The 27,933-nt window shown below is 41.4% G+C and overlaps 1 protein-coding gene across 1 annotated transcript in view; it reads left to right on the top strand.

The window, feature by feature from the left end:
* Positions 1-27,933, top strand: part of NECAB1 (N-terminal EF-hand calcium binding protein 1) — a 193,334-nt gene that overhangs the window by 128,341 nt on the left and 37,060 nt on the right. The window contains exons 6-7 of the mRNA XM_075550616.1: positions 18,562-18,698; positions 26,977-27,098. Coding sequence (XP_075406731.1) covers positions 18,562-18,698; positions 26,977-27,098 — 259 coding nt within the window. The remainder of the gene's footprint in view (positions 1-18,561; positions 18,699-26,976; positions 27,099-27,933) is intronic.

The raw sequence follows: 27,933 nt of genomic DNA, 5'->3' as shown, positions 1-27,933 counted from the left end.
CTGATGTTAAGGCACAGGAAAGCCACCCAGCTAAAGAATCTTCCAAACAAAATGCACCGACAAGACTGAAAATAGCAAACCAGAAATATCAATCTGTACACAACAGCACCACCAATAAAAAAGGGAAATAAATGGAGTTGTCACAGAACTCCAAATGAAAGGTCAAAATGATATCACAGTAGACCCTACTTTTTAAACTTCAGAAGATAATACTGGATTACAGAGTCCCCCAAATTATAATTTAAAAAATATATCTAACAAATATAAAAAAGAGAATCATAAAGAATCCGTAAATGCAAAACCTAAAGCAGCTAATGAAATGAATAATAAATTTGTAAATCATATGAACTTATCACAAAAAAATTATGCAATAAAGAGATCATCAACACAACACATAAAAATGACAGCAGTAAATTCATATCTGCCAGTAGTTAAACTGAGTAGGTAGATTAAAGCAGCACTCAAGAGCCAGGGAATCGCAGAGTACATAAGAAAATATGAACTAATGTGAACTGTCAATATGCAACCTACTAGAGACATGCCTAAAACACAATAATAATAATAAACTAGAAGTCAAGGAAGGGGAACACATGTAATAAGCAAATAGTGACCAAAAAGTGTAGGGTGGCAATATTAATTTCCTGCAAAATAGACTTTAAAGCAAAACAAAGTATAAGAGAAAAGGAAAGGCATTATTACATAAAAATGAAAAGGTCAGTCCAACAAGAGGACATAATTATTATAACAAATATCTACATATCCAAAGAAAGAACCCCATCCCAATATACATGTATCAAACTTTAACAGACCAAAGAGAGAACAAGACAACTCTGCTAGAATAGTTGGTGGTGGTGCCATCTAGTTGGTCCTGACTCATAATGACCTTATATGTACAAGAGAATTAAATGTAGTGACCAAGCTTAGCATAAGCAACTCCATTTCCTTTTTTCCCCCTTTTCCCCCATTGCCTAACAAGCTGATAGCTGCTACATAATTCAGCCTGGTCTCCCTCACATGCCCTGAAAAACCCTCCCTCATGACCAGCATCCTGATTTTGCTGAGCCAGGGGTACTCTGTTTAGTAAATATTTCCCCAAACTCTCTGTAACTTTTCATTTGCTCTGCTTCTGTAACTACAATGTATCAACCTAACTTCCCCTGTGCTCTGTATAAATACCTCTTGCATCTCCCACTCAGGGTCCAGAGTATTTTAGGCAGTAGACACCTCTCAGTGGACTGCTACTAAAGGCTTTGAACCTGAATGTGGTGTGGCTTGATCTCGCTCTGGTACAACAAAAACACTGCCCAAGGCCACAACATCCTCACAGTTGTTTTATGTCTGCACCCATTGGTGCAGCCACTGTATCAATCCATTCGTCGAGAGCTTCCTACTTTTCTCTGCCCCTCTACTTTTCCAAGCATGCTGCCTTTCACCAGAGATTGCTTGGTTCTGACATGGTCAAAGTACATGGGATGTAATCTTGCCAACCTTGCCTGTAAGCAGCATACTGGCTGCACTTCTTCCAAAACAGATTTGTTGGTTGGTTTGGTTGTCCATGGTCTTTTCAGTGTTCTTCACCAGCACTGTAGTTCAAGTGCAATGATTCTTCAGTATTCCTTATTCAATGTCCAGCTTTCACACGCAAATAAGGCAATTGAAAATAGCATGCCTTGGTTCAGGTGCACTTTAGTTTTTCGAGTCACCGCCTTGCCTTTAAACACTTTAAAGCGGTCTTGTGCATGCAGTGCATCATTTGAACACTTGACTGCTGCTTCCATGAGCATTAGTTAAGGATCCAAGCAAGATGAAATCCTTGACCTTAACACACCAACAGTGAAGGACAGAACAACTGGAAAGAAACTCAACAAGGATACAGATCAAAACAGCACCATCAATACAGATCAAAACAGCACCATCAATCAACTTGACCTCATAGTCACATACAGAACACTCTACTCAACTACAGCACAGTGCAGATCATTGTCCACCACACGTGGATCATGTTCAAGAACGTGCTCTATGTTTGTCCACAAAACAAATCTGAATAGATTTTAAAATATTGAAAATAGCTTCTTCTCATCTTCTCAGATCACAACACTATGAAGTATTAAAAGAGCATCTCCTCAGATCACGACACTATAAACTTAAAAACCAATAGTAGGAAGAGCAAGGGAAAAAAATCAAATACCTAAAAACTAATACTCTGCTTAAAATGCAATGCTGCTTGGTGTGATTGAACTATGGAATGATATGGCTCTGTATTAGCTCTCAATAAATGGTTTTGAAAAAAAATCAGATAATATGAGAGTAAGCAAAAAAGTATTGCTAGAAAATCATAGAGATCTTTTTTAAACAAAAAATGAAATGCGAAGCTATTGTTTCTCAGTACAGCTTCTATCTAGGTCATGCACTTCTGAAGATGTCTCTAATGCTTTCATGAAGACGCCTCTGTTCTTCCATTTGTACCGCGTCAAGATGGCAGTGTCAGCATCATTGAGGAACTCAAACAGTGTTCTTTGAATTTAGAAGTAGAAGGGAGTCCGAAGGGGTGAAATTGGGCTGTCAGGTTAAGGTTCCCAAACAAAATTTTCACAGGGCAGCTCTTTACCCTCGGCGAATGAGCTGGTGCATTGTCCTGATGGGAAAAATGTCCCTGGTACAACGTTCCAGGTCTTTTCTTTACAAATACAGCTGTAAATTTTCATAAAACTTCTTCCCAATAATCCTATGATTATCCTGTGTCCTTTGAGAAAATCTACCAAGATGACTGACCCCTTGGGAATCCCATTCACTGATCACAGAGATATGTTTAAACACATTTTATTTGTAATGAACCTGTACATCAGGGATTCTCAGCCTTTCTAATGTCGTGACCCTTTAATATAGTTCCTCATGTTGTGACCCCCAACCATAACATTATTTTTGTTGCTATTCCATAACTGCAATTTTGCTACTGTTATGAATCAGCTGCACCCTGTGAAAGGGTCATTTGACACCCCCCCCCAAAAGGGGTCACGACCCACAGGTTGGGAACCGCTGCTGCACATGCATGAATTGGAACCCAGTAGCAATACTTTTTGACTGATCTTGGGACACCAGATGGACTACTATGCAACATTAAAGAATATTGAAGTATCCAGGAAACACCTCAACATGAATGGACCTGTAGGTTATTACACTGAGTGAAATACATTAATCACAAAAGGACAAATATTATATGAGACCAGTATTATTAAAAGTTAGTAAAAGGTTTACACAAAGAATCCTTTTTGTTGGTTGCAAGGGATGAGAGAGGAAGAAAGCTAAGTCATTGATTAAAAACCAAATATGTATTAATTTGAGTAAAAGTGAAGGTATTATAAGAGTGAGGGTATTCCAAAATGTTCATGGACAAATTGAATTAAAATATAACGGAATTTTCTCACAAATTTTTTGAAGCCATCCTGTACAATCAAGCTGACCATAGAACCAAAATGAAGGATAACATTGGTATGTGCAAGAGTAAAAGATAGCAAAGATAAACAGCACCACTGAAGCCATCCTGCAACAACAATAATAATAATAATAAACTATATCTAAAAGTGGTTACATGCCAGGCTGAGTGCATGTGGAAAGGCAAACTGGAATATACCTACAAGTATATGTGAGGACTTCAAAAGGTTCATGGAAAAATTCCACTGCCTTTCAATTCCATTTTTTTGCCATGAATCTTTGGAAACTCCATAAAATATGGGTTTGCCAAAGTATACTTTATATGTATTTGTCTATATTGAAAATACATGTATCCCAGGATATAGTAGAACACACAGGGGACAAAGTTCTGAAAAATTCTTAGCCATAATCAAACACTTTGGAGGAATGGGTCACTGAGGTTGGGAACGTAGGATCACAATCTAGGGGACATCCAGAACCATCGGCACAACATGACCCAGCATAACATCATATAACATAGCCTAATACAATGAGTAATGACTGAGTCTTTAAAAACAGTGCACAGCCTTTTATTGGTGCAACTACTGCGCTTTCCCTTTCTAGAGAAGAGTAAGAAACATCAAAGACTCATTGAAACAATCAGTTCAAAGGACTAGGGGATGAGGTGGACCACCACCTCTACTATCCTGAAACAAGAAGAACTAGATAGTGCCCAACTACCTCCCTGGACCACTCTGATCAGGATCACAATATAACATCCTGGAGACAGAGAGAGAGAGAGAAAGAGAAAGAAGGGGTGGGGGGGAGGGAGAGAGCGAGCGAGAGCGAGAGCACAGTTGTAGAATAAAGCTCAAAATCATAAAAAGAAAAATCAAACTTACTGGTTGGATCGATATTGGTGGAGTCCCTGAGACTGTGACCCTTAGAACACCTTTCAAGCCCAGACTACCTGGGCAGACATAAAATGAGCAATAAAACCAAGGAGGAATGTACTTTTCAATAAAATCAAACCAAAACGCACTGATACTGTAAACCAATTTGTTCTGTAAACATATAATAAGTTTGAAAAAGGAGGGGAACAGTCATTAAAAATCCCGTGGAGCCATGTTGACCTCTGATATACATGGATCCTGTGAGCCTGACAACCACTGGTGTTCAGCCTTCTTGCAAGGAGAGGGCCCTGTGCAGAACTGACACAGAATGTGATCTGTGACGGCAAAGAGCAGCAGGTGGGAGGGACCTTTTTTCCTTTAATTTTTACTTACTCTCCACTCCATTGTATCTTTTCTCATGCAGATCAGAGGCATACTTAAGGCGCATGGAGTTAATAACCAGTCAGGGGAAAACTCCTCCAAGTTATTCATTTTAGACACAAATAATATAGAAAATGTGCCTTTTATGCAGCATAAGAGAGATGTTGTAAGCGAGCCTTGAGAACCAGCAGGTAGAAAGCAGCAGTAAAATCCCTGTGTTGCAGCTTCAAACTGAATTCCTGGCAGCAATCCTATTCATCCAGAATGAGGGGAAACCGCCTAGTTTAAAATCAAGAAAGGTGTGAATCATATTTATCCAATCTCCCTGCCGGGACAGTGACCCGAGAAGCTGGAATATGTGAAGGAGAGCATGCTTTCCGGTTTACAGGAAGGGTCACTAACAGCTAGCAACCTGCAGGTGATAAGCCCTCGCTTGCTAAAAGTGAAGAGGACTCGAAACCCTTGCTGAGGAAGAACAAAGACAGCGGCCATCAGCATGCATTGCACCTCAACATAAAGAAAGCAAAAAACGTTTCAACTGGGCCGATATGCAGCATCACGATAATGGGAGAAAATATTACAGTTGCCAAGAATCTCACATTAGCTGAATTCGCATTCGATGCCCAGGCAAATAACCACCAAGAAATCCAGCTGTATGCTGCACTGAGCAAATTTGTGGCAAACGGTCTCTTTAATGTGTCCAAAAGCAAAGATGCTCCTTTGGGGACTAAGATAAGCCTTGCCAAAGCTGTGCGGTCTCTTGTGCCCTTACAGGGCTGTCAAATCCAAATGACGAGTAAGGAAGCCCAACGAAAATTGCTGTCTTGAAATTGTGGCATTGGTTAGTCATGCTGAACAGACCATCCCTGCCAGACGAATGAGTCAATTTGTCTTGAAATAAGTGCAGCCTACATGCTCCTTAAAAGCAAGGCCGGGGGGAGGAGGGGTTCATTCAGGAGGGACCGGTTCCCCAAATGAGATGGACTGACACCGAGGCTGCAACAGTCCACTCGGACATAACCCAAAGTGTGAGATTGGCTCAAGGCAGAGAGGTGTTTCTGTGCTCCAGAGCTGCTATGAATTGGAGCCAGTTCTGAGGCACACACCCGCAACCACAGGGGGGTGGGAGAGAGACTTACCACCAAAATCCATTTGGTAGCAAATTTAATTTAATATTCTGAGTTTTGTTACAGTAATGTGTTCCGTACAGGGTTCTACTTGAGGCCCTGCTGGAAGAGTTATATCTGTAGTACCTACTAGGTTCTAGAAAATTCTAAAGTTCAAAGCATGTCTATCCTATTAAATACAATCAAAAGTGATTTAGTCATTTTTTAAAATAAAACCATGTCTGTCTCATTGGATCCGGTAAAATATGCATTAAGATGGCTTTGTTTTTGTATATTTTCATAATAGTTCTTCCAATTATTCTTATCAGATTATATGACTCAACAAGACTGAAATGTAATACTCTTTTAAAATAAAAACGAAACTAGCAAATCTTTCATAAGCTCATTGAATTTCAAAGAGCAGCAAACTACAAGTGAGCTAAAAGTGAAAATTGACTGTTAGCCACCGGGAAAATATGAATGGATTTACTGACTTTCAATACTGACACTTCTATGAGACTGGCCTAATTATGTGTCTGGCAAGTGTACAGGCATGTAAATCATTAAGAATCCTTTCATTTATAGGCTTAATTTACTAAGAGGAATCGAGAACTGCCTCCTGTAAGTCACTACTGACAGATGGTTTCGTTGTAGAATTTGAAAACAGACCGTTTAAAGAATAATTTTAGTATATATTATTCTACAGAACAAGAGCAATTATTGAGTTCTCCACCAGCTCTTTACCCCTGTGGACTTTTTTCTAGGGGAAGATTTCCTGGTTATACAGCTTCTACCTCTTAAGGAGGCAAACTGTATAGTTTCACAAATTGGATATATTAGAAGAGGCTCTTTAACCAAACTACAGTAAAGAAAAAGCCCCAACCACACCTCTCTCTCACTATGGTTTTGCATTTTGAACAGGGGAAAGATAGCAGCCAGGCCTGATGCTGAGCTGTGTGAAAATATTCAGATATGATGGAAGTCACTTCACCCCAAGTCCCCTGTCCAAATGAAAGGTATAGCCTTATAGTCTCACATGGACAAACATGGACTGATATCTGTATTTCCCCATCTCACTGTGATCACACAACATATAAAGCAGTTGTTGTTAGGTGCGCTCAGTCAGTTCTGACTCACAATGACCCGATCCAGTAGAGTGAAGTGCTAGCCAGCCCTGCACCATCCTCACAGTTGTTCTGTTTGAGCTCACTGCTGCAGCCCCGGTGTCAATTCATCTTGTCGAGGGTCTTCCTTGTTTTATGTCGCCCTTCTACTTTACCAGTAGGATGCCCTTTTAGGGACCATTTAGGGAACCTTTGAAACCACAAAGCCCTAAAAATGGACCAATTAGGGGCCACCTAAGGCTGAAAGTCCTCGGAAGACCTGAAACTTCAATGGAAGCAACAGCTGCCAAAGAGGAATTCTTAACAGAACTGGCAAGAGCGCACCCAACATTTGCTCCCCTAAGAACTCTTGATTGGCTCTTTGCATTTTCCACGGCTCTCAGTTTTAGGTTGGGTTGTCTAGAGAAACAGATCCAGAGATGCTCATCTGTGTTTAGAAAGAGTTTTATATCAAGAAGTAATTTTATATCAAGAAGGAAGGCATCACAGCCAAGACAGCTCAAGTTTCTAAGTCCAGTGCAAACCAGGCCCGCTTCTTCCTACTCACATCACTGCAGGCTGATGACCCAGATAGATGGAAGTGGATGCAGGGAGATCACAAACCTATGGATGCCGAGCCAGGTGGAGCCACAGTTGATGGAAACAGAGCAGAGCACCAACAGCTCTTGATGCTGGGTGGCCCATGTAGGGCTGCCCCTGGAAGCAGGCAGAATCAACAGTGGAAATAAAGGAGGCAGAGAGAAATGGAGGCTCCCTGGTTCTTTCTTGTATAAAGGCCACACCCCCGAGGAAGCCATCATCCGGCTGTGCCATGATTGACAGTTTGGATTCTGCCCCTACACTTTGATACATGCTCAAGTTGACATAAAATCTCACTCTCAATACCTCAGACCCACTGAAGCTTTTTATGCATATCAAAAAACCCACAAAAAGCAAACTTACTTTCATCAAGTTGATTCCAACTTATAGCGACCTTGTAGAACAGGACAGAACTGCCCCTGTGAGTTTCTGAGACTGTCGTTTAGGAAAATAGAGGGCCCAGTCTTTCTCATTTGGATTAGCTGGTGGTTCTGAGCTGCTGACCAGGGCTGACTTTGTCATGCAGTGGAATTCTGGGTTTCTTTGTTTTTTAAATCATTTTACTGGGGGCTCATACAATTCTTATCACAATCCATACATACGTCCATTGTGTCAAGCACATTTGTACATTTGTTGCCATCATCATTCTCAAAACATTTGATTTCTACTTGAGCCCTTATATCAGTTCCTCATTTCCCCCCCCTCCCCCTCCCCCCTCCCTCATGAACCCTCATAATTCATAAATTATTATTTTGTCATATCTTACACCATCTGACATCTCCCTTCACCCATTTTTCTGTTGTCCATCCCCCAGGGAGGAGGTTATATGTAGATCCTTGTAATCAGTTCCCCCTTTCTACCCCACCTTCCCTCCACCCTCCAGATATCACCACTCTCACCCCTGGTACTGAGGGGTTCATCTGTCCTGGATTCCCTGTGTTTCCAGTTCCTATCTTTACCGGTGTACATCCTCTTGTCTAGCCAGATTTGTAAGGTAGAATTGGGATCATGACAGTGGGGGGAGGAAGCATTTAAGAACTAGAGGAAAGTTGTATGTTTCATCGTTGCTACCCTGCACCTTGACTGACTCATCTCCTCCCTGCATCCCTTCAGTAAGGGGTTGTCCAGTTGCCTACAGAAGGGCTTTGGGTCTCCACTCTATACTCACTCTCATTTACAATGATACATTTTTGGTTCTTTGATGCCTGATACCTGATCCCTTCGACACCTTGTGATCGCACAGGCTGGTGTGCTTTTCCATGTAGGCTTTGATGTTTCTGAGCTAGATGGCTGCTTGTTTATTTACAAGCCTTTAATACCCCAGACGCTATATCTTTGGATAGTCGGGCACCATCAACTTTCTTCACCACATTTTCTTATGCACACATTTTTCTTCAGCGATCATGCCAGGAAGGTATACATCATGGAATGCCAATTTAATAGAACATGTTCTTGTATTGAGTAAGTACTTGAGTGGAGGTCCAATGTCCATCTGTTGCCTTAATACTAAACCTATAAATATATGCACGTAGATCTATTTCCCCACCATCCTATATAAAGATATTTACATATGTACATGCCTGTTTTTAGACCTCTAGAAATACCCTTTGTCTCCTAGTTCTTTCCTCTATTTCCTTTTACTTTCCTCTTGTCCCACTATTATGCTCACCCTTCCCTTGGGATTCAGTAATTACTCTGGGTTACATTTCCCTTGCTGAATCCATACCAGGCCTCTCACACCCTCCTTGCTACTGATTTTGGATCACTTGTTGCTCCCCTGTCCCTGGATTGGTCAACACCACCTCTTTACCCCTGCTTCCCCCTTCCCTATGTCCCCCCAGAACCATCAGTACTGTTGTTTCCTCCTCCAGACTGTTCATCCATATTATCTTATCTAGACAGGTCTGCAGAGATAATAAATACAAGCCATAGCAAGACAAAGAGACAAATGAGAACACAATGATGACAACAAAAATGAAAACCAATGACCCATAAGAGAATAAATTAATTTTAAAGAAGAAAACATTTTAAAAATAAAGAAAACTCTATTAAATAGACACAGTCCTCAATCACCCAAACCTACAGCCATCACGTTGATTCTGTCTCTTGACAACTCTGTGTTACAGAATAGAGTTGCTTCCTGTGGTTTTCTTGGCTGTAATCTTTACAGAAGTAAATTCTCAAGCCTTTCTACTAAGAGTAGGCTCAACCCACCAATGGTAATGTTTATATCCAGAAGCAAATGGTTTGTGCCATCCAGGAATAACCACCCTTTATTGAACATGTAACATGTGTCAGATATTTCAAAAGACCTGATGATGCAGTGATAAGGACTTGACTGAAAACCGGTAGGTCAGTGGTTCAAAGCCACAAGTCATTCCACTAGAGAAACGTGGCCATGTGCTTCAGTGAAGACCACTGTCTTGGAAACCATGCGGGGCAGTTCTGTGCTCTCCCACAGAGTGGCCAGGAGTCAGGTGCCACTCACAGTAACCATTTTAATCATTTCAGCTATCAGTTTTAGAGTTAGGTTGAAAATCAGGGTTCACAGAACTTTCTGGAAGCATCCCCAAACCCAGGGTGGAGATTATATGAGAAGGGAACCCTCATTTCCCCTTAGAGTTAGATACACGAGTAAGAAGAGCCCACATTGTTAAACACTTAGCTCAACTGGGCGCTTGGAAGACTGGACTGCATGATGTTTACCACAGCCCTGGCAAGCCGCCGTTCTCCGTCAGAAGGGTCAAAAGCGCCCTCCTGCCATTAGTTCTCTGGGAGTCTACCAGCAGCAGTTTCATTTTCAGGATCATTTCTTCATTTCATTATGAAAGTAAATAGGTGCTGATGTGTGAAGCAGCTGACCTCAGTCTTTGCATGTGGCCATTGGAGGAAGAAAGGGTCTTTTGATGTGCAAGGAAGCGCCCAAACAGGTCTCCATAGCCCTTTGTGTGCTTTACTCTCCCACAAAGAGTGGTCTTCTTTGAGCTCATATACAAGATGAGAAGGGTAGAGCGCCTGACAGAATTGCTTCACCTATGGAAAAAAGGGGAAGAAAATAGATTCTTTTCTTTGTGGCCATCTCCCAATGACCTAAAAAAACCAAATGAACAAACATGGCTAATGAGTCAACTCCAACTCACAGCAACTCGATTCTGGGCTGGACACTACGTCCAATGTTCCTGTTTCATAGATTTGAGGAAACAGAGAATGAACGACTTGCCTCGAGTCGCCTATGAGTTAATGGCCAATCCTATGTTCTAGCATGGGATCATATCTTCCATGAGGGTCAAAAAATTTTATTCAGAATTAGGTAGAAATATCGAATTGGTTCCTTTCTGCCGAATCACTAAACTGGGAGCACAAGACCTCCTCTGAGCATAAAGCACAGTGTCATCGCAGCCTCCCGGGTACTGAGTTCCACGTTGCCATGGCAAAGGCATAAAACCTACGTCTCCACTTAAAACGAGCCCTTTTAGAATAATTAAGGTCCTTAGCTGGGTTTTATCACTCTCTTAAAGTCTTTTCATTTTCCATAGTACCCCACGCCTGCAGCTCCAAATATGTTCTTGAAATTGGCTTTTTATTGTTTATGTGATAACTGAATTGATTTTGTTCTGTCTGTTTCTGCATCCCCCGCCCCCCCAGTAACAAATGCACTTTAATCATCCTAAATATTTAAATGTTTTTATTTCAGTGGCAAAAAGATGGAGTGATGGGTTTCGAGGTTGCAACATACTACTTGTTTTTTGCGAGAATTCAAATTCTACCTTTCAGAATGGTGATGTAGCCTAATCTCCATGTGTTTATTTTCCTGGTGTCCTGAGAGCATTCACCATTTCTCCAGCTGTCCAAGAAAAGGACGGGGCAGTCTAAAAAGAGACAGAAATCGCAGATAAAGCTTGCTTGCTTGAAAGCGTCGGATCTCCTTGTCTGTTGCAGAGGTGTGTAGACAAACCGAGGTTTACAAGCTAGTTGAAGCTTCAAAGGGACCCGGAAAGAATCAGGCGGGAATTGTGGTGGGCAGGAGTCTGTGGTATTACCTACCTGCAGTAACACAGCCGGCTAACAGTATGGAGCGCTTTCCTTTAAAAAGTAAATATTCCTTTTACTTTGAGGGCTAAGGTGCACCTGCTCCAAGCCAGGGTATTCTTCAAAGCTCCTAATCTAACGCATGCTCAGGAGCCCTGGGGCGGCGGGGAGACAAGCTTGGGCTGCTAGGGGAAAGGTCCATGTTTCACTCCTCAGGAGAAAGAGGAGGCTGTCTTCTCCCCTAAAAATATGCCATCTCAGAAATCCCACGTGGGGTCACTGTGAGTCAAAAGGACCTTGATGGAGTGAGTTTGGGGTCATAGGCGTGCTGAAGCTGGACAGCGTGTAAGGAACAACAAGGAAGAAGGCATGTGTTTGAATTAGATGCTAGCAAAGACGATTGGCTTTTCCATGGACTGGCAAAAGAATGAGCAATCAACGAGAATTTTCCTCAGAAGGGGCATGACAGGACTCGATGTCGTGTACTTTGGACGTGTTGCCGGAAGAGACCACTGTCGAGGAAAGGGCATCATGCCTGGCAAAGATGGGGGGACACAGTGGCTACAACAATGGGCTCAAAGTGAGGAACGACTGGGAGAATGTTCCAGAATGGGACAGTGTTTCTCATGCATATCGCCACTATGAGTCAGAACCAATTTGACAGTAACAACATTGATTTAGTTGGCAGCGTTTTTATTTTTCATAGTATACAAATTGCCAAAGTCAGTTTGTGTCAAGATATATTAGGTATCCTTTGCCAGCAGTGTAATTCAAGTGTGATACTTGACAAAAAATATGGGTCTGAAGCTTTTTAAATGTTCTGTAGGGGGAAAAAAACCTCTTTGGCTATTAATACTCTGAAGAAGTTATCCATTCTCAGGCTTCTTTTTTTCCAGGGTAAAAATTACTGGAATATTTTATAATTCTATTCATAGTCACAAAAGCAAATTAAATCTAAAATGTGTCTGGGGACATATATTTACTATCTACTATTTCTCATACACTAGGTTGTTTGGAAATACTTATGGCATTTCAATCCCCAATTACTCCTACTGTGCCTGAGTTTGTTTAGACCAAAGACAAGGATAATCTGTCTTTGAAGGCCAAGAGATCTTATAGGACATTTTGAAACTGTATTTGTCTCTGACAGATTCAGTAACTTAAAGCATATTAACTCCACAAATTATAGGCCTGTGCTTAAAAGAGAACTATCCATCTGACACATGTACTGTAAATGACGGCTATCCTTGGAGAGAGAGTTACTTCGACCTATGTTTGAGTTCTATTCCATGGGCTTAAAATGATATGATTCAAAGAAAAGTATGTGAGGTTCAATAAGATAGAAAGCAGCCTAATTGGGGGAACGAAATGTGGCGATACTTTATTATCGATACTAACAACCATAAAGTGAGCCCCACTCATGGGTAGATAAAGCTCTGTGCTCTTCGTGAAAAGAGCGGCATTTAGCTGTGTGTTACACTCAAGAAAAATATAACCTTAGCTGTGAAGGAGACAGTATAGGCGCAGTGATAAAAAACTTCTTATTTTAGAATGTCGACAGATCTCTTTTTCTTACTGCCTGCCAAAGCAGACTGTATTTTACAGGTCTTGTCTCTCTACTGCCAACTTCTAAACCTAGAAAGAGATTATATATTTACCAGGCTAGTTCCTACATGGTTCTTAACCTCTTTATTGTAAAATGAAACAGATTCAGAAAGCCACCCAAATAAAATGAATTATTATCAAACACTCTTGAAACCACTATGCAAATGAAAAACCTAACCTGCCAGTCCCTCCAAAAGCCAATTTGTTCTGCATCGATCTTAATCCCATTGCTCTCTGGAAAAGAAAAACTGACTGTTCTACTAATTATCTCCTTGTATTTCTTTATGGTTTTATTACCCACATATGTATCTCTAACAAGTATGGTTTAGTTATACTGAGTTTTACACGTCTTTTGTGTCTCTTACTCCACACGTTCTTTTTATCGGAGGGGAAGAGTCTTTTCCTACGTGGCACACGGGCCCATCCCTGGACTGTTCTCTGGGCATGGCAGCCCAGAGAGCCGTGCTCTGGGTGAGTTAGAGGACAATGCACTTTCTCCATGTGTGCACTCGCCGCCCTGTCCTCCTTACTGGCAAGCTTGATCAGGGAACAATCCACGCAACTATATTTGCTGGCCCAATTACAGGGGTTCTTTGCATTCTGTTTCACTTTCTTATTTTTATACTTCACCTATTGCATAACCCAGAGCTGCCCAATTTCTAGACTTCACTAATTTTGTACTTATGGTCCAGGTCAACGTACTTTTCTGCACTCAGGTGTTTGTGCCACTTGCAAGCTGAGCGCAGAGGCTTGTTGGAAAAGTGTGTTTGTTTGACAGAAAGAGCAAATGTTTGGTGGTGTGCTCTCCTACCAGGACATACATAATGTCTGCTTGTCTCGCTTCGTACGATGTGGGCAGCCGTTTGCGTTCAGTGCCCAGGTCAGGCATCAGCAATGCCAGCTCTGGGCCCAATTCAGCTCTCCATCTGTTTGATAGAGCCTCTGAACACCAGCAGTCACATTTGTTTTCGGCTTGTCTATGGCTGCTTCTGTCTGCGCTGCAGCATATGGTACTGTATGTAAGACTCACAACGTCTGAATGGCTCCGTTTCCGAGCCTCACGTAATTTTGGCCCATACCTGGTCACTATAATCAGTCTTTATGTCAAAATCCCTCTAGTCATGTTGTCTATGGATTCCTTGGGCAGAGATTTTGGGGAAAATATCACCTGAACTTTTGTATGTTCCTAACAGACATTTTGTGCACTTAATAATTAAAAGTCTATTTTTCTGGTTATGAAATCCTCTGATCCATTTTCTTCATGTTTATACCATTAATAATTTTTACTTTCTTCTGGGATAAAAGTTGGAACATCTCATTATATATTGTCCTTTTTTTGCCTCTACTAGTCATCTGCTCTTTATATCTAGGTGTTCAACAAAATTTTTACTTTAGGTTTTTAAAGTCTAGTAACTTTACTGAAATATTTCTCAATGTTTGTTCTGAGTCACTAGTCTCAGATGCTTATATGTGATGTGCTTTAAAAATGTCATTGCAAATCTTTTTACTTTAGAAATACATTCTCAAATGATAGTTCTTGGCCTTTATTTTATTCTTTCAGTGTAGTTTTCATCCTCAGAAACTCCGTGTTTCAGAATATTAGTGATATATTTTTTTGCCTAGTGACAAAATTTGTTCTTTCTTTAATCCTATTACTAGCCAAATACCATGCATACAATTATAACAGCAATAATCCTGAAATGAGTTATTATCACAGTTCCTAAGCACAGTATCCTTTAAATTCAGGTCAATGGCTATTCATTGCACTTTGTCATATCCTTCCTCAAAAAGACTAATAACAGTAATAGACATTTATCAAAAACTGTGAACTAGGTACCACGCTATATACTTACATGTTCTGTTTTAGTTCATCCTCAAAACAAGTTTATGAGATTTGATCCACAGATAAGGAAATAAAGCCTTAGAATGTTTAACTATTTCCCCAAGTTGACACAGCTCTTGTGTGACGCCAGACTGGATTAGAATGTGGATTAGACGCTGACATGTTAACTGCAAGGTGAGCAGTTCAAACCCATGAGCCAAAACTTCTTAGAAAAACAGTGAGACTGTCTGTCCCATAAAGATTTCCATGTCCAGAAATGGCCCTGGGTAAAATCAACTCAACGGCAGTGGGTGTGATTTTGTTGTGGGCTCGGATTGCTATACAGATAAACATTGCTATGCAGATAGAAACGTAACTTGGGTCTTCCTCTGCTAGGTGTTGATCTTCAGATTTAGCCTGACTCTGTCAATGTCCTCAGGCCTCGCAGCCTGGGGCACCAAGGGGCACTCTGTTCTTGGTAGGGTCGCCTAGTGTGAGGCCGGGGGATCTCAGAAGGAGGAAGAAGAGCGATGCCTGAGCAAAATAAACATTTCCCAACTCCGGAAGGAGCCCTTTACAAATGAGGTTTGCCCACGAAGAGATCTTAAATACTACAGCTCATCTCTGAAGCATTTTCTGAATGTAAATTACAAAATATCTAGTTAAGATAGAGCTTGGTGTGTCCAAATTTTGATTGTTTAGTAGTATTTTATAACAAAATTAGATCCTTGAACCCTGTTGCACTCAGTGACAAATCTATAATTCCCTAATCCCTCAAACCCAACAGTTGGAAAATGTTTTGATTCTTGTCTTGTTATTTAAAATGTACCAAAAAATTTTTGGAAATTATCTCATGCCATTTTTAAGACTCGTAATTAAGGGCCATTTTTTTCATTTTTGTTGTTGTTGTTCTGTTTTGTTTTTAAACTTAAATCGGATTTTTTTCAAGTGCCACGTGAAAGTCTAAGCATGTTTAAAAGAAATAGGTGTAGAAAAAGATATAGGTAATGTAGTATAAGCCAGTCAGTATAAAATAGCTAATAGATTTTGGAAGAGTGGAAATGAGGGAGGAAAGCAACCTTATCTTTATAAGAATGATTGCTTTTTCTATTATAGAAAGCTGGCACAGATGTTTCACACAAGAATGAGAAGAGCTGCAGGGGCTTATCTCAAAAGGGAGACAGGGCAGCACCCCCGGTAATTGTGATTGTATCTGGTCGCATAAGCAAGAAGACAGGAAGGCTGGGTACCACTAGCTTGATTAATTTTCAGTAGGGCAAATACAAACGGGAGCTGATGCTCTGATTCTTCTAATTAACTCAGATGAATCATAGGGCGTTCATAGTTAAGCTTTCTACCCTCCATCATCCATCTGGGCAAGGGCTTGCCTAGTGAGAACGGATCTGACAATTAAAGGCACGGGCAAAGCCCTGGGAAGCCTGCATTTCAAAGCGGTCTGCTGCGAATACTAGGATTTTCCCCCTTAAATGAATGCTAGCCGTGTACCACCTCCATAGTCAAAAATACGAACAACCGAAATGTTTACATTTCAGCTTTTCAAACGCAAGAATGGACAGGACATATTAATTCTGTGTTGTTAACAACATCCATTTAATTACTCACTTAACTTTCACTTAGCTAATAATGATCAATGACCTGAACATTACTGGGATATGGGAACTATAGTGTCAACTTTCACTTAAGTAATAATGATCAATGACGTGAACATTACCGGGGTATGGGAACTATAGCATTAACTTTCACTGGTCCATATCCAGCTTAGTATATATGAAGGATTACACTGTGCTTAGTAAACAACAGAAACAGCACCTCTAAATCAGGATCATCGGCACATTTTTTTTCACTCCTTTATTAGACTGGTGGAAGACCGTACTGCCAGCTTCTCAAACACTGGATTTTGTTCAGAAGAACACGTGTCTTGCCCCAGCATATCAATCTTCTGGAGATTTAGGAATGCAAAGACCCATTTTGGTACCTTCAGAATCAACACATTTGTTGAAAATAAAAAGGACCAGGCTTTGACATTTTCCAGCTTGTTGTCCCTTTAATTTTCCATCTGTCACTTTCGCTACTGACTTCCAAAGGAACATCTGCCGCCTGTCTGAGCTAAGGGACAAAAGATTGGATCTATGCCACTTGGGCCTGCAATCCCACACCCTGGGATGTAGAGTAAGAGAAGGGGAGAAGACAAGCAAATGATCCCCCCAGAAATGAAATGAGGACCAACAATCTGTTGAGAGCAATGCTGTGTTCCCTTTTATTGCGAAACTTACCGTGACCTGGCAGTCTGTCCAGCAGTATATCCTGATTTAGACTGGATAGAGGCGGAGAGTATTTTTGAGTTGCAGTGCATGCCAGAGTTGCCTTGACTGGGACATTATCTTGTCACCATCATTCTTCTCAGTTTTTTACAATGACAATAAATTTGGGGAAATGAGCCAAATAAGTCCTTTGCTTGGCTGAATACATATCCACCCTTCCCACCCACGACTCTAAAAATTTGGATAGAGTTGGTTGGTTCCATGACCTAAAAAAGTGGGTTGACATCATTTCATCTTGTGCCAACCTTGTTTCTTTCCTGGTTCTTCCTGCGCATTAGGGAGCAAGACCAGGGTAGCAGCGGCATCTTAGTTCACGACTACCGAGACTAAGCTTGGCAAGTTGAGTGTGTGTGATGCTCTGTTTTGTTTTTTTTTATTTTTTTAAAATTTTAACAATTTATTGGGGCTCATACAATTCTTATCACAGTTCATACATATACATACATCAATTGTATAAAGCACATCTGTACAGTCTTTGCCCTAATCAGTTTTTTCTCCTCTTTTCTTTTTTTACATTTTATTAGGGACTCATACAACTCTTATCACCATCCATACATATACATACATCAATTGTATAAAGCACATCCATACATTCCCTGCCCCAATCATTCTCAAGGCATTTGCTCTCCACTTAAGCCCCTTGCATCATGCGATGCTCTTTGTGTCGCTGGGTTTGAATGAATGGTGCTTTTGCAGTTCAGTTTAAACCCAAAATGAGCTTCAGGTACAGTAACTGTGAGAGGGACACAGGAAGATTTCGGAAACTTTATATAATCCAGGCATAACGTTTACTGTAATTTATGACAACCTCATGTAATGTCTGCTGCCTTCAGTATAACACTGTCATCAGACATAATAAATACAGTGGGAGGGAATTAAGCCATTTGCTGCCACGTGTCTGCACTTGTTAAGTAATGGAGAAAATATATAATGGCATGGTTGTCTATTTAAAGAAACAACAGAATCGAAGTTAGTCACTTTCCAGTATTTTTGTAATTGATTTTCTCTTTACCTTTAGGTGTCTCTCTATAATCCCATGGGTTGTATTGTTGGTTTGTTTTTAAAATCCGAAGGTAAAATAATCCAGTCCTTTCTACAGTTTTTATTCAGCTTCTTCCAGTCCATCGCCCACCAGGGCAGGGGCCTCACCATTTTTTCCCTCTTGTCTCTCCTCCAGGATCTACCTGACAGTGCCAAGCACATGGCCCAGACCAACCCTCATTATTTTAACTCACCATAATTCTACTTTATTTATTTTGTCGCCTTTAGGACTACCAAGAGGCTTCTAATTTGGAGCAATTTGTAACTCGGTTTTTGTTGAAGGAGACCTTGAATCAACTGCAGTCTCTCCAAAATTCCTTGGAATGTGCTATGGAAACAACTGAGGAGCAAACCCGTCAAGAAAGGCAAGTGACACGCTTTCAGATGACGTCTCTTTAGTGACTGTGTATATGAACAACCAGTTGTGAGGCAGAACACTTAAACTAGTGGAAACTCAAAATGAGAATGAATAGACGGCACGAAAGTGGCAGGGACTTGCACTAGTGCTTAAAATTGTAGGTGCCTCAGAGAATATCCTTCTACTTTTGCTTTGACTATCCTTCGATGCATTCATGTAAAGAACTTCGTAAATAGAGAAGACTTTAAAAGACACCAAATCACAGCCACTGCCATCATGTCAACACTTCTGACTCACTGCACAAGAGAATTGCTGCTTAGGATTTCTGTGGCTGTCAGTGTCCTCCTCTTTCTCCCGAGGAGCAGCTGGCAGGTTCAAACCACCAACCTTTTAGTTAGCAGCCCAACATTTAAACCACTCTGTCACCAGAGCTCCAATGAAAAGACACAGGAGTTGACACAAATATGTTTTTTTATAATCCTTATACAATGCAAGGTAAGAAGTAATAAACTGTGGGAAAGGGGAAATATATTGCCAAGGGTTTGGGGGAGATTAAATATAGATAGCGAGATGGAAGACAGTTTCATAACAATTATCTTTAGACAAGCATCCACCCAGCTCCTCAACTTTGAGCAGAAAAAAACCAGAATGTCTGGGAGCACAATGAAATTGATTTCCTATTCTTAATGAGTAAATATGACCTACTTTGTTGTTTCTTTTGATCACATTTTCTGGAAATAAAATGGATTTTCCCTTTTCAGAATCAAGATATTTTTCCACCTAAGAGATGTGAGAAAGGGCTCTGTTTAGTTTCTTCAGCCACCTCCTGAAAACTGCTGTCTTTCATTCACAACACAGTGAATTTTTAATGAAATCTGTTCTTCTCTGGTTAGTTCACGAGCTGGCCTTGAACTCTGTGATTGCTGCCAACAGCTGCCACAGCTGTGTTGAGTGGGGTATGAGTTTGCTAATGCAGGATGTAAGGGAAGTGGGAGGCACTCGGCAATTGAGTTTTAGTTCCTTGGCCAATAGTTCAACAATAGTTTGGGAAAAAAAACATAGGAAGCATTACAGATCTGGTGTCAGATTAGTAAATGCAATATTGTATAGTCATTGTTGCTAAAAGCATCCAGGGGAACCTGTATAAGGTTTCTGAAACTATAAATCTTTGCAGGAACAGACAGCTTCATTATTCTCCCAGAGAATGGTAAGTGGATTTGAACCACTGATCTTGTAGTTAGCTGTTCAATGCTTACCCAACAACCTCACCAGGGCAAACTGAGACTCATTGCCATTTGTGCTCTCACTCTCAGGTGAGCTCCGCGGACTGCACAGTGTCAGGGTCTGACTGTTCTCCATGGAGTATTCAAGAGCTGGCATTTCAGAAGCAGATCAAGACGGCTTTTTTCACGAGGGGCTTCCAGAAACTTCTAAGTTTTAGATGATTAGCCAAGCCCCTTAGCTAATTGTTGTACCACCCTGACTACATTACTCTCTACTAATATCTACAGGCAAATCTTGTTTTAGTTTGATTTCTTGTACCTTGCGGATACTGCCTTTAAAAAAAATCATAAATTAAAGTTTGTGACAACTTTGCTGTGAACAAGTCCACCAGTGCCATTTTTTCCAATAGCATGTGCTCATTTCTTTTTATTTTTTATTTTAATGCAGTGCATTTTATTATTAAGGTTCTTTTTTTTAACATTTTATTAGAGGCTCATACAACTCTTATCACAATCCATACATATACATACATCAATTGTATAAAGCACATCCATACATTCCCTGCCCCAATCATTCTCAAAGCATTTGCTCTCCACTTAAGCCCTTTGCATCAGGTCCTCTTTTTTTTCCCCTCCCTCCCTGCTCCCCCCCTCCCTCATGTGCCCTTGGTAATTTATGCATCGTTATTTTGTGATATCTTGCCCTATCCAGAGTCTCCCTTCCCCCCCTTCTCTGCGGTCCCTTTCCCAGGGAGGAGGTCACATGTGGATCCCTGTAATTGGTTCCCCCTTTCCAACCCACTCACCCTCCACTCTCCCAGCATCGCCCCTCACACCCTTGGTCCTGAAGGTATCATCCACCCTGGATTCCCTGTGCCTCCAGCCCTCATATGTACCAGTGTACAACCTCTGCCCTATCCAGCCCTGCAAGGTAGAATTCAGATCATGGTAGTTGTGGGGAGGAAGCATCCAGGATCTGGGGGAAAGCTGTGTTCTTCATCGGTACTCCCTCGCACCCTGACTGACCCATCTCCTCTCCTAAACCCCTCTATGAGGGGATCTCCAGTGGCCAACACTTGGGCCTTGGGTCTCCACTCTGCACTTCCCCCTTCATTCACTGTGGTTATATATATATATATGCGTGTGCTCATTTCATGTGTCTGTGTCACATCTGGCGATTGTTAACAATATTTCCATTTTTTCATAATGCTATTATACTTTCTGTAATAGTATAATGCTATTTTTCATCATGCTATATATATTTGGTATGTCATGAACACCCAAATCCAGTGTCATTGAATCAATCCTGACTCGTTGGAATTCTGTGTAGGACATAGTTGAACTGTACCTTAGCATTTCCAAGACTATAAATCTTTATAGGACTGGACAGCATCATTTCTCTTCCTTTGAGAGGCTGGTGAGTTTGAATTTCCAATCTTGAGGTTACCAACCCAGCATTCATCTCACAATACTATATGGGATCCTTAAGAGAATACTCTGAAACCCACTGCCATCGAGTCAATTCTGATGCGTAGTGAACCTATAGGAAAGAGGAGAACTGCTCTGTAGAGTTTCCAAGGCTGTACATCAGGACCACAGAGCTTCATTTATCTCCTGTGGAGCCGCTAGTGGGTTTGAACCACGAACCTCACGGTTAGCCGGCCAGTGCATGATCAACTACACTACCATGGTTCCTAATAAACTATTGTACATTGTAAATATAACTTGCATATGTACTGGCAAACCACAAAAGGTTGTGTGACTCATTTTATTACAATAGTAGCCTTATTGCTGTGATCTGCAACTGAACTGCCAGTGTCCTCGGGGCATGCCTGTATTCACAATCCCCTTTTCAGGACCCCATTTCACTTCTAATTCTCTCTCTCTTTTTTTTTTTTTTAACTCCGAGGCCCTGCTGGCAGGAGTTTTGCCTAATTCTCCTCTACGTGGCACAACTACATATTAAAAAAATAGAAGCCTGAAAGGGAATTGCAGGAATCCCTATGAGGGAGCTGTGAGTAAGGACTCGGGACACTGAGGAGATCAATGAGGATAACTGCCATCAGGAACTGTAAAAAGTCAAACTTTGACAAATAGATTTAGACATAATGTTATTAAAGATGCTTTGGCAAACGGAGCAATGTAACGCAAACTAAGTGTAAGCAATATCAGTCAAAGTGATGCCATAAGCACTTCGTGAAGAGGAGAGTAATCTCAGCAAGGGATTATCAGATCAGTGGATCCAAAAATTCCATTACATTTTTATATCATAAATAAAGATGTCATGATGCCCTACTTAGGCAAGAGTACCACCCACAGATAGCATCGAAATTCCCAAGGTTTAATTATTTTCTCCCTTTTCAGCATCAACAGTGCTTTGAGGTTCCATATTTGTGAAATCCAGGGTTATAAGCAATCCTCCAAATGTAGCGAATTTTGAAAAGTCATCTATTCCATTTATCAACCCTGGGGTAGAATCACACAGTGTCATCCATCCTGCTGTAATGCCTTAGACATGGCATGTTGAGCAAAATATTTGCATCTGTTCATGTGGAAATGGCAATTTCAGTGTGCAGGGATGCATAGGAGCTGGGATGCTACAGAGGTGAGATTATCAGATGTCATTTGACAGCGCTCTTTGTATCTGCCTCAGAGAACTGGCTGAATGGAAGGCACATTAATTCCATGTCTTATGAAGGTACCCAGTAACCAATGCAAAAATGATCGTTGCTTTGTGCCGAAGATTCCCTCTCAAATACCCTTGTCAGCATATGCAAGCCCTCTCTTCCTCACCAACTCGATTTCTGGGAGTATAGTTTAAGTATAGATGGATTTCATTTTTTATAATGGAATCTCTGAAGTTGCTCTGTTTTTCTAAATTGATCTATATCCAGGGAGAGAACTGATTTCTTCTGGGTTTAGAGCTTATTTTCTCCTGCCCAGAGTTGTTCATTATAGAAATAAGGAAAAAGGTTTAATTTTGCCTACAACTGATTTTCCCAGCCAAACATACACCAAGTCAACCAGTTTACATGTACAATTCATAACACTGTGCAGTTTCTCTCACCCTCCCCTTTGTGACTGTCCCTCCCCCATTAACACAAACTCACTGTCCCCTACGGCGCCTGTCTAGTTACTTTTGTCTCTTTGATCCCACAGAGATCTTTAAAACAGCATATTGCTTTTAAAAAAAGTAGACATGTTCCTTAATTAAGCTAGACCGTGCAGATTTAATAAAACTGCAGGGAATATCGATGGTCTGTGGTTTAAAGATTATCTTAAGGTAAAAGTTTCATTGGCTTATGTAGCCTCCAAGATCCAGAGAATCTGGAGTCAACGAGAATTTGAAAGTCTGTCCTAGGCTTTCCCCCTTTTCATCTGAATTCTTCCCTAAAAGCTTTGATTAAAATGTGCAGGAAAGGTAAAAGGAATGTGTTGATACCCTAAGACAATATATTTAGAGATTAGGGGTTAAACATGTGGAATTCTGATTCCTCCTCAAACCCTTCGAAATGGGCAGTAAAAGTATTAAGGTAGGAGAGTGCGCGACCCACAAAGAAGGGTAGGGAGGGCCAATGGGATCAACATTTGGAACTAAAAAGAAGGTGGGTTTAAGAGGCTTGAGAAAACATGCATCAGTAGGCAATGCTGGGAGGCAAGACCCAATCTAATTGCTTCAGACAAATCTTAGAAAGAACTCAGAATTGCCTGTACAGTGTGAAACTCATAGTAGGGATGAAGTTAATGGAGACGTTTACAAGATGGCCCCGTCCCATATTGTAACATACTTATTGCCACTCTTTAGATGTTGAGGAAGTGTGAAAGCATACTCTTTGGGGAAGATTAACAGACTAGCAAAGATGAATAGACTGAGGGATTCGTGACAACACTGGGTGAGAATGCGTGCCCCCAACAGACAAAGTAAGTGAAGGTGTCTAGATGGAACAGGGAGGGCAGTTTGCAGCACACTGGTGATTCCGTGGGTGAGCACGCGGCTGTTCACTGAAGGGTCAGCCTTGTGACCCCGCCCCCTGTTCTGTGAGAGAGAGATGTGGCAGTTCAGTCTGCTTCTGTGAAGTTCGCAGTCTTGGAAATGTTGTGCAGCAGTTCTACTCTGCCAGTAGCAAGAGCTGGGTTTGGGTTTGAAACACTTTGCTTCCACAGCTCTGACTTCCAGGCATATACCATACTGTCGAGGTGTGCGTCTCTTAGGAATCTAGGCAAAGCGATACCAACCGTAGCTTCCCCAATGAACAGCAGCAACAACCTCACTGCCATAGAGTCCACTTGGACTCACATAGGACAGGCTAGAACTATCCTTGGGGATTTCCTAGATTGTCATTGCCTGGAAGTAGAATGGCCGCTGGCGAGCAGGCTGGTGGTTTTGATCTGCTGATCTTAACTTGTATGCACTACACCACCAGGGCTTCTTATTGATGAGTCAGGAGGAGGAAATGAAGATGTGCTAATACTGTTTCAATCTCTCAGGCATTTTTGCCTCTCCTGGTACACTATTTCTAACGAAGCAATTACTCCTTGGGTGGCACAAATGATTATGTGCTCAATTGCTAACATGAAGGTTGGAGATGCAAATCCACTAGAGGCAACTCAGGAGAAAGGTGTGGTGATCTACTTCGGAAATCTCATGGCCATTAAAACCACGATTGAACACAGTTCTCTGCAATGTGTGAGGACTTCACGAGTCAGCTTTCACTGAATGACAGCTGCCCTGGTTTGGGGTTTGTTTTTCAACTCATAGTAATCCGATAGAACAGAGTTGAACTGTCCCAGAGGGCTTCCAAGGTCTCTTCTTTAAAGGAACGAAAGCTTCCTCTGAGGAGCAGCTGTTGAGTTTGAACTGCTGACCTTGTGGTTAGCAGCCCAAAGCATAACTCCTACATCATCAGAGCTCCTTCTGGGAAGTTAATAGATAAAGCTTAAAATTGAAAATACATATATTAAATAGCTGTTTCAACATGTTAAATACAAATATGAAGGTAGACACCAAAAATAAACACTTGTTTTAAAGTTTCCTTCTACTCAAGTTCTTTTTTTTAATCATTTTATTGGGGGCTCATACAACTGTTATCACAATCCACACATACATCCATTGTGTCAAGCACAAATTTGTACAATTGTTGCCATCATCATTCTCAAAGCATTTTCTTTTTATTTGAGCCTTTGGTATCAGCTCCTCATTTTTCCCCTCCCTTCTCACCTCCCCTCCTTCGCGAACCCTTGATAATTAAATTTTTTTTCATGTCTTACACTGTCCAATGTCTCCTTTCATCCATTTTTCTGTTGTCCATCCTGCAGAGAGGGGGTTATATGTAGATCCTTGTGATTGGTTCCCCCTTTCTACCCCAACTTACACTTACCCTCCTGGTATGGCCACTCTCATTATTGGTCCTGAGGGGTTTATCTGTCCTGGATTCCCTGTGTTTCCAGTTTCTATCTGTACCAGTGTACATGCTCTGATCTAGTGGAATTTGTAAGGTAGAATTGGCATCATGATAATGGGGGTGGGGGCGGTGGGGAAGCATTAAAGAACTAGAGGAAAGTTATATGTTCCATCAGTGCTATCCTGCACCCTGACTGACTCGTCTCCTCCCCCTGACCCTTCCGTAAGGGGATGTCCAGTTGCCTACAAATGGGCTTTGGGTCTCCACTCCACACTCCACCTCAATCACAATGCTATGATTTTTTGTTCTTTGATGCGTGATACCTGATCCTATCAATACTTCATGATCACACAGGCTGGTGTGGGCTTTGTTGCTTCTCAGCTACATGGCCACTTGTTTATCTAAGCCTTTGAAATACCAGACACTATATCTTTTGATAGCCAGGCACCATCAGCTCTCTTCACCACAGTTACTTATGCACACATTTGTCTTCAGCGATTGTGTCTGGAAGGTGAGCATCATGGAATGCCAGTTTAATAGAACAAAGTGTTCTTGCATTGAGGAAGTACTTGAGTAGAGGCCCAATGTCCATCCGCTACCTTAATACTAAATCTATAAATATATGCACTTAGATCGATTTCCCCGTTATCATATATAAATTTATTTACATATGTATTTGCCTGTATTTAGACCTCTATAAATGTCTTTTGCCTCCTAGTTCTTTCCTCTATTTCCTTTTACTTTCCTCTTGTCAAACTATCATGCTCAGCCTTCATCTACTCAAGTTCTTAAAAAGTCTAAACCTACTGGACTGGTTGAGACTAGAGAATCACCTTGCAGTACCCTTTAAACCGTAAACTGAAACTACCCCCGGGCCAAAGGTCACTTTTCAGCTGAAATCGATTGGCTCATACAATAAAGGATCCTGTCAGTGAGCACTGCGCTCCTCTAAGGAGTGATCTCCGTGAGGCCAAACTGTCAACAACTACTCTCCAGTGAAGACGGAGGACAGAGGGACAAGGAAACTAGATCACTGGAAATGGACTAGCCAGAGCAGAAATCATAAGAATACTGACACATTGTGAAAAATGTACCCCATGTCACTGAGCAATCATTGTATCCATTGTTAAGTGGGGACCTAATGTGCTGTGTCCACTTTCACCCAAAGCTTTGCCATTTATTTTGAGTGTCCTATGAAAGGAAGAAGGGAGGTGTGGCATGAGGATCTCTCATGTTTTGAAACAGCTTTATAAAATTACGATTGATGCACATTTGAATGGGCATGAATAGACAGATAGCACTGATTTCTACAAGTGAATTTTAAAATGGAAGAAGACAGGAGAATTTCATAGGTGAGCTCAAACTAAACACAATACAACAGGGACCCACACATAAATGTGTTGCCCTAGATCATCAAAGCCGACGAAAGAAAAACGGGTTCTCTTCAATTATAGGCCAAGATGCAGTTTTTATTTTGATAACCTCCCTTGTGTTCACATAGTTCCAAATTCACCCAGCTCTCTGGGGCGAGTTTACAAGCGACAACTCCCGTAGGCTTTCATTTCACTGCACTGGAAAATATTTGTGACTGATGTTTGAAAAGCGGTTCCCTAAGGCCAGAGACTGACACACTGATTAAATGTTGTCTCTGTTGTTCAAGGTCAGGGCCAGTCAAGCCAGAAGTCCTGTCTATTCCGTGGCCCGGAAGGCGATCAAGTCGCCGAGTCCAGAGACACAACAGCTTCTCTCCCAACAGCCCTCAGTTTAATGTTGGCACTTCGGGTAATGCGGGTTTCCTTGTTTTCCTTCTTCAATGTCTACTCCATTTGTATGTTCCACTTGACTCGTTGACAGCCACCAGCAGCAGCAGCAGCAGATCAAAGCACAGCATGGAGAGCACGAGCACTAACAGTCATGGGTGGAATGCAGTCTCTGTGCTGACACTGGGGCCGTAAAGAGCCTCGGGCATTGAGAACTAGGGTGATCGTATAAGCAGGAGTTCCTTCTGAACCCTTGCACTTGTGCAGGATGAAAAGGAAGTACATGAAAGGCAGCCCTTCGGTGGTGAAGAACACAAGAAGCAAAGTAAGCACGGATTGACTCGTGCTTACTTGCATGCTTACTTTCACTATAACATGTGAAATTGTTCACTACAGAGTGGTAACTAAGCACAGTAAGCCTGTGTTTACCTTTCATGTGGGTACTTCCTCACTGTCAGAGAGTGTGCATTTGAAAGGAGGCTTCGTGTCTAGAGGAGGAGAGTGGGCAGTTGCTTGGGGGAGAGACAGAGCCAACAATACCTGGAAGCAGAATCTTTGATGTCATGGGAAACTGTGCAAATTTCCCACTGACATAATTCACTGAGGATTAGTGAGTGCAATCTTTAAACAGGGCGCATGTGGGAATATGAAAGTCCTAATTGTGCACTCTATTGACACAGACAGAACTTGAAAGATCTCCAAGTGTTTTCTTGACACTGTCTTATTTTATCCCAACCCCTGTTAACATAAATGTTCATGTCCCACTGAAGGCCAGAGCAGAGATTTGCCCTCACTACCAGGCCATTTGTATTTTGAGACACTTAATCTCAGCTCTCACAGGCTTAAAAAGGCGAGTG

Source organism: Tenrec ecaudatus, chromosome 5 (genome assembly GCF_050624435.1).
Source record: "Tenrec ecaudatus isolate mTenEca1 chromosome 5, mTenEca1.hap1, whole genome shotgun sequence".
Classification (NCBI taxonomy): domain Eukaryota; kingdom Metazoa; phylum Chordata; class Mammalia; order Afrosoricida; family Tenrecidae; genus Tenrec; species Tenrec ecaudatus.
The sequence above is the reverse complement of the archived record's forward strand: the minus strand, read 5'-3'. Positions and strand labels throughout refer to the sequence as shown.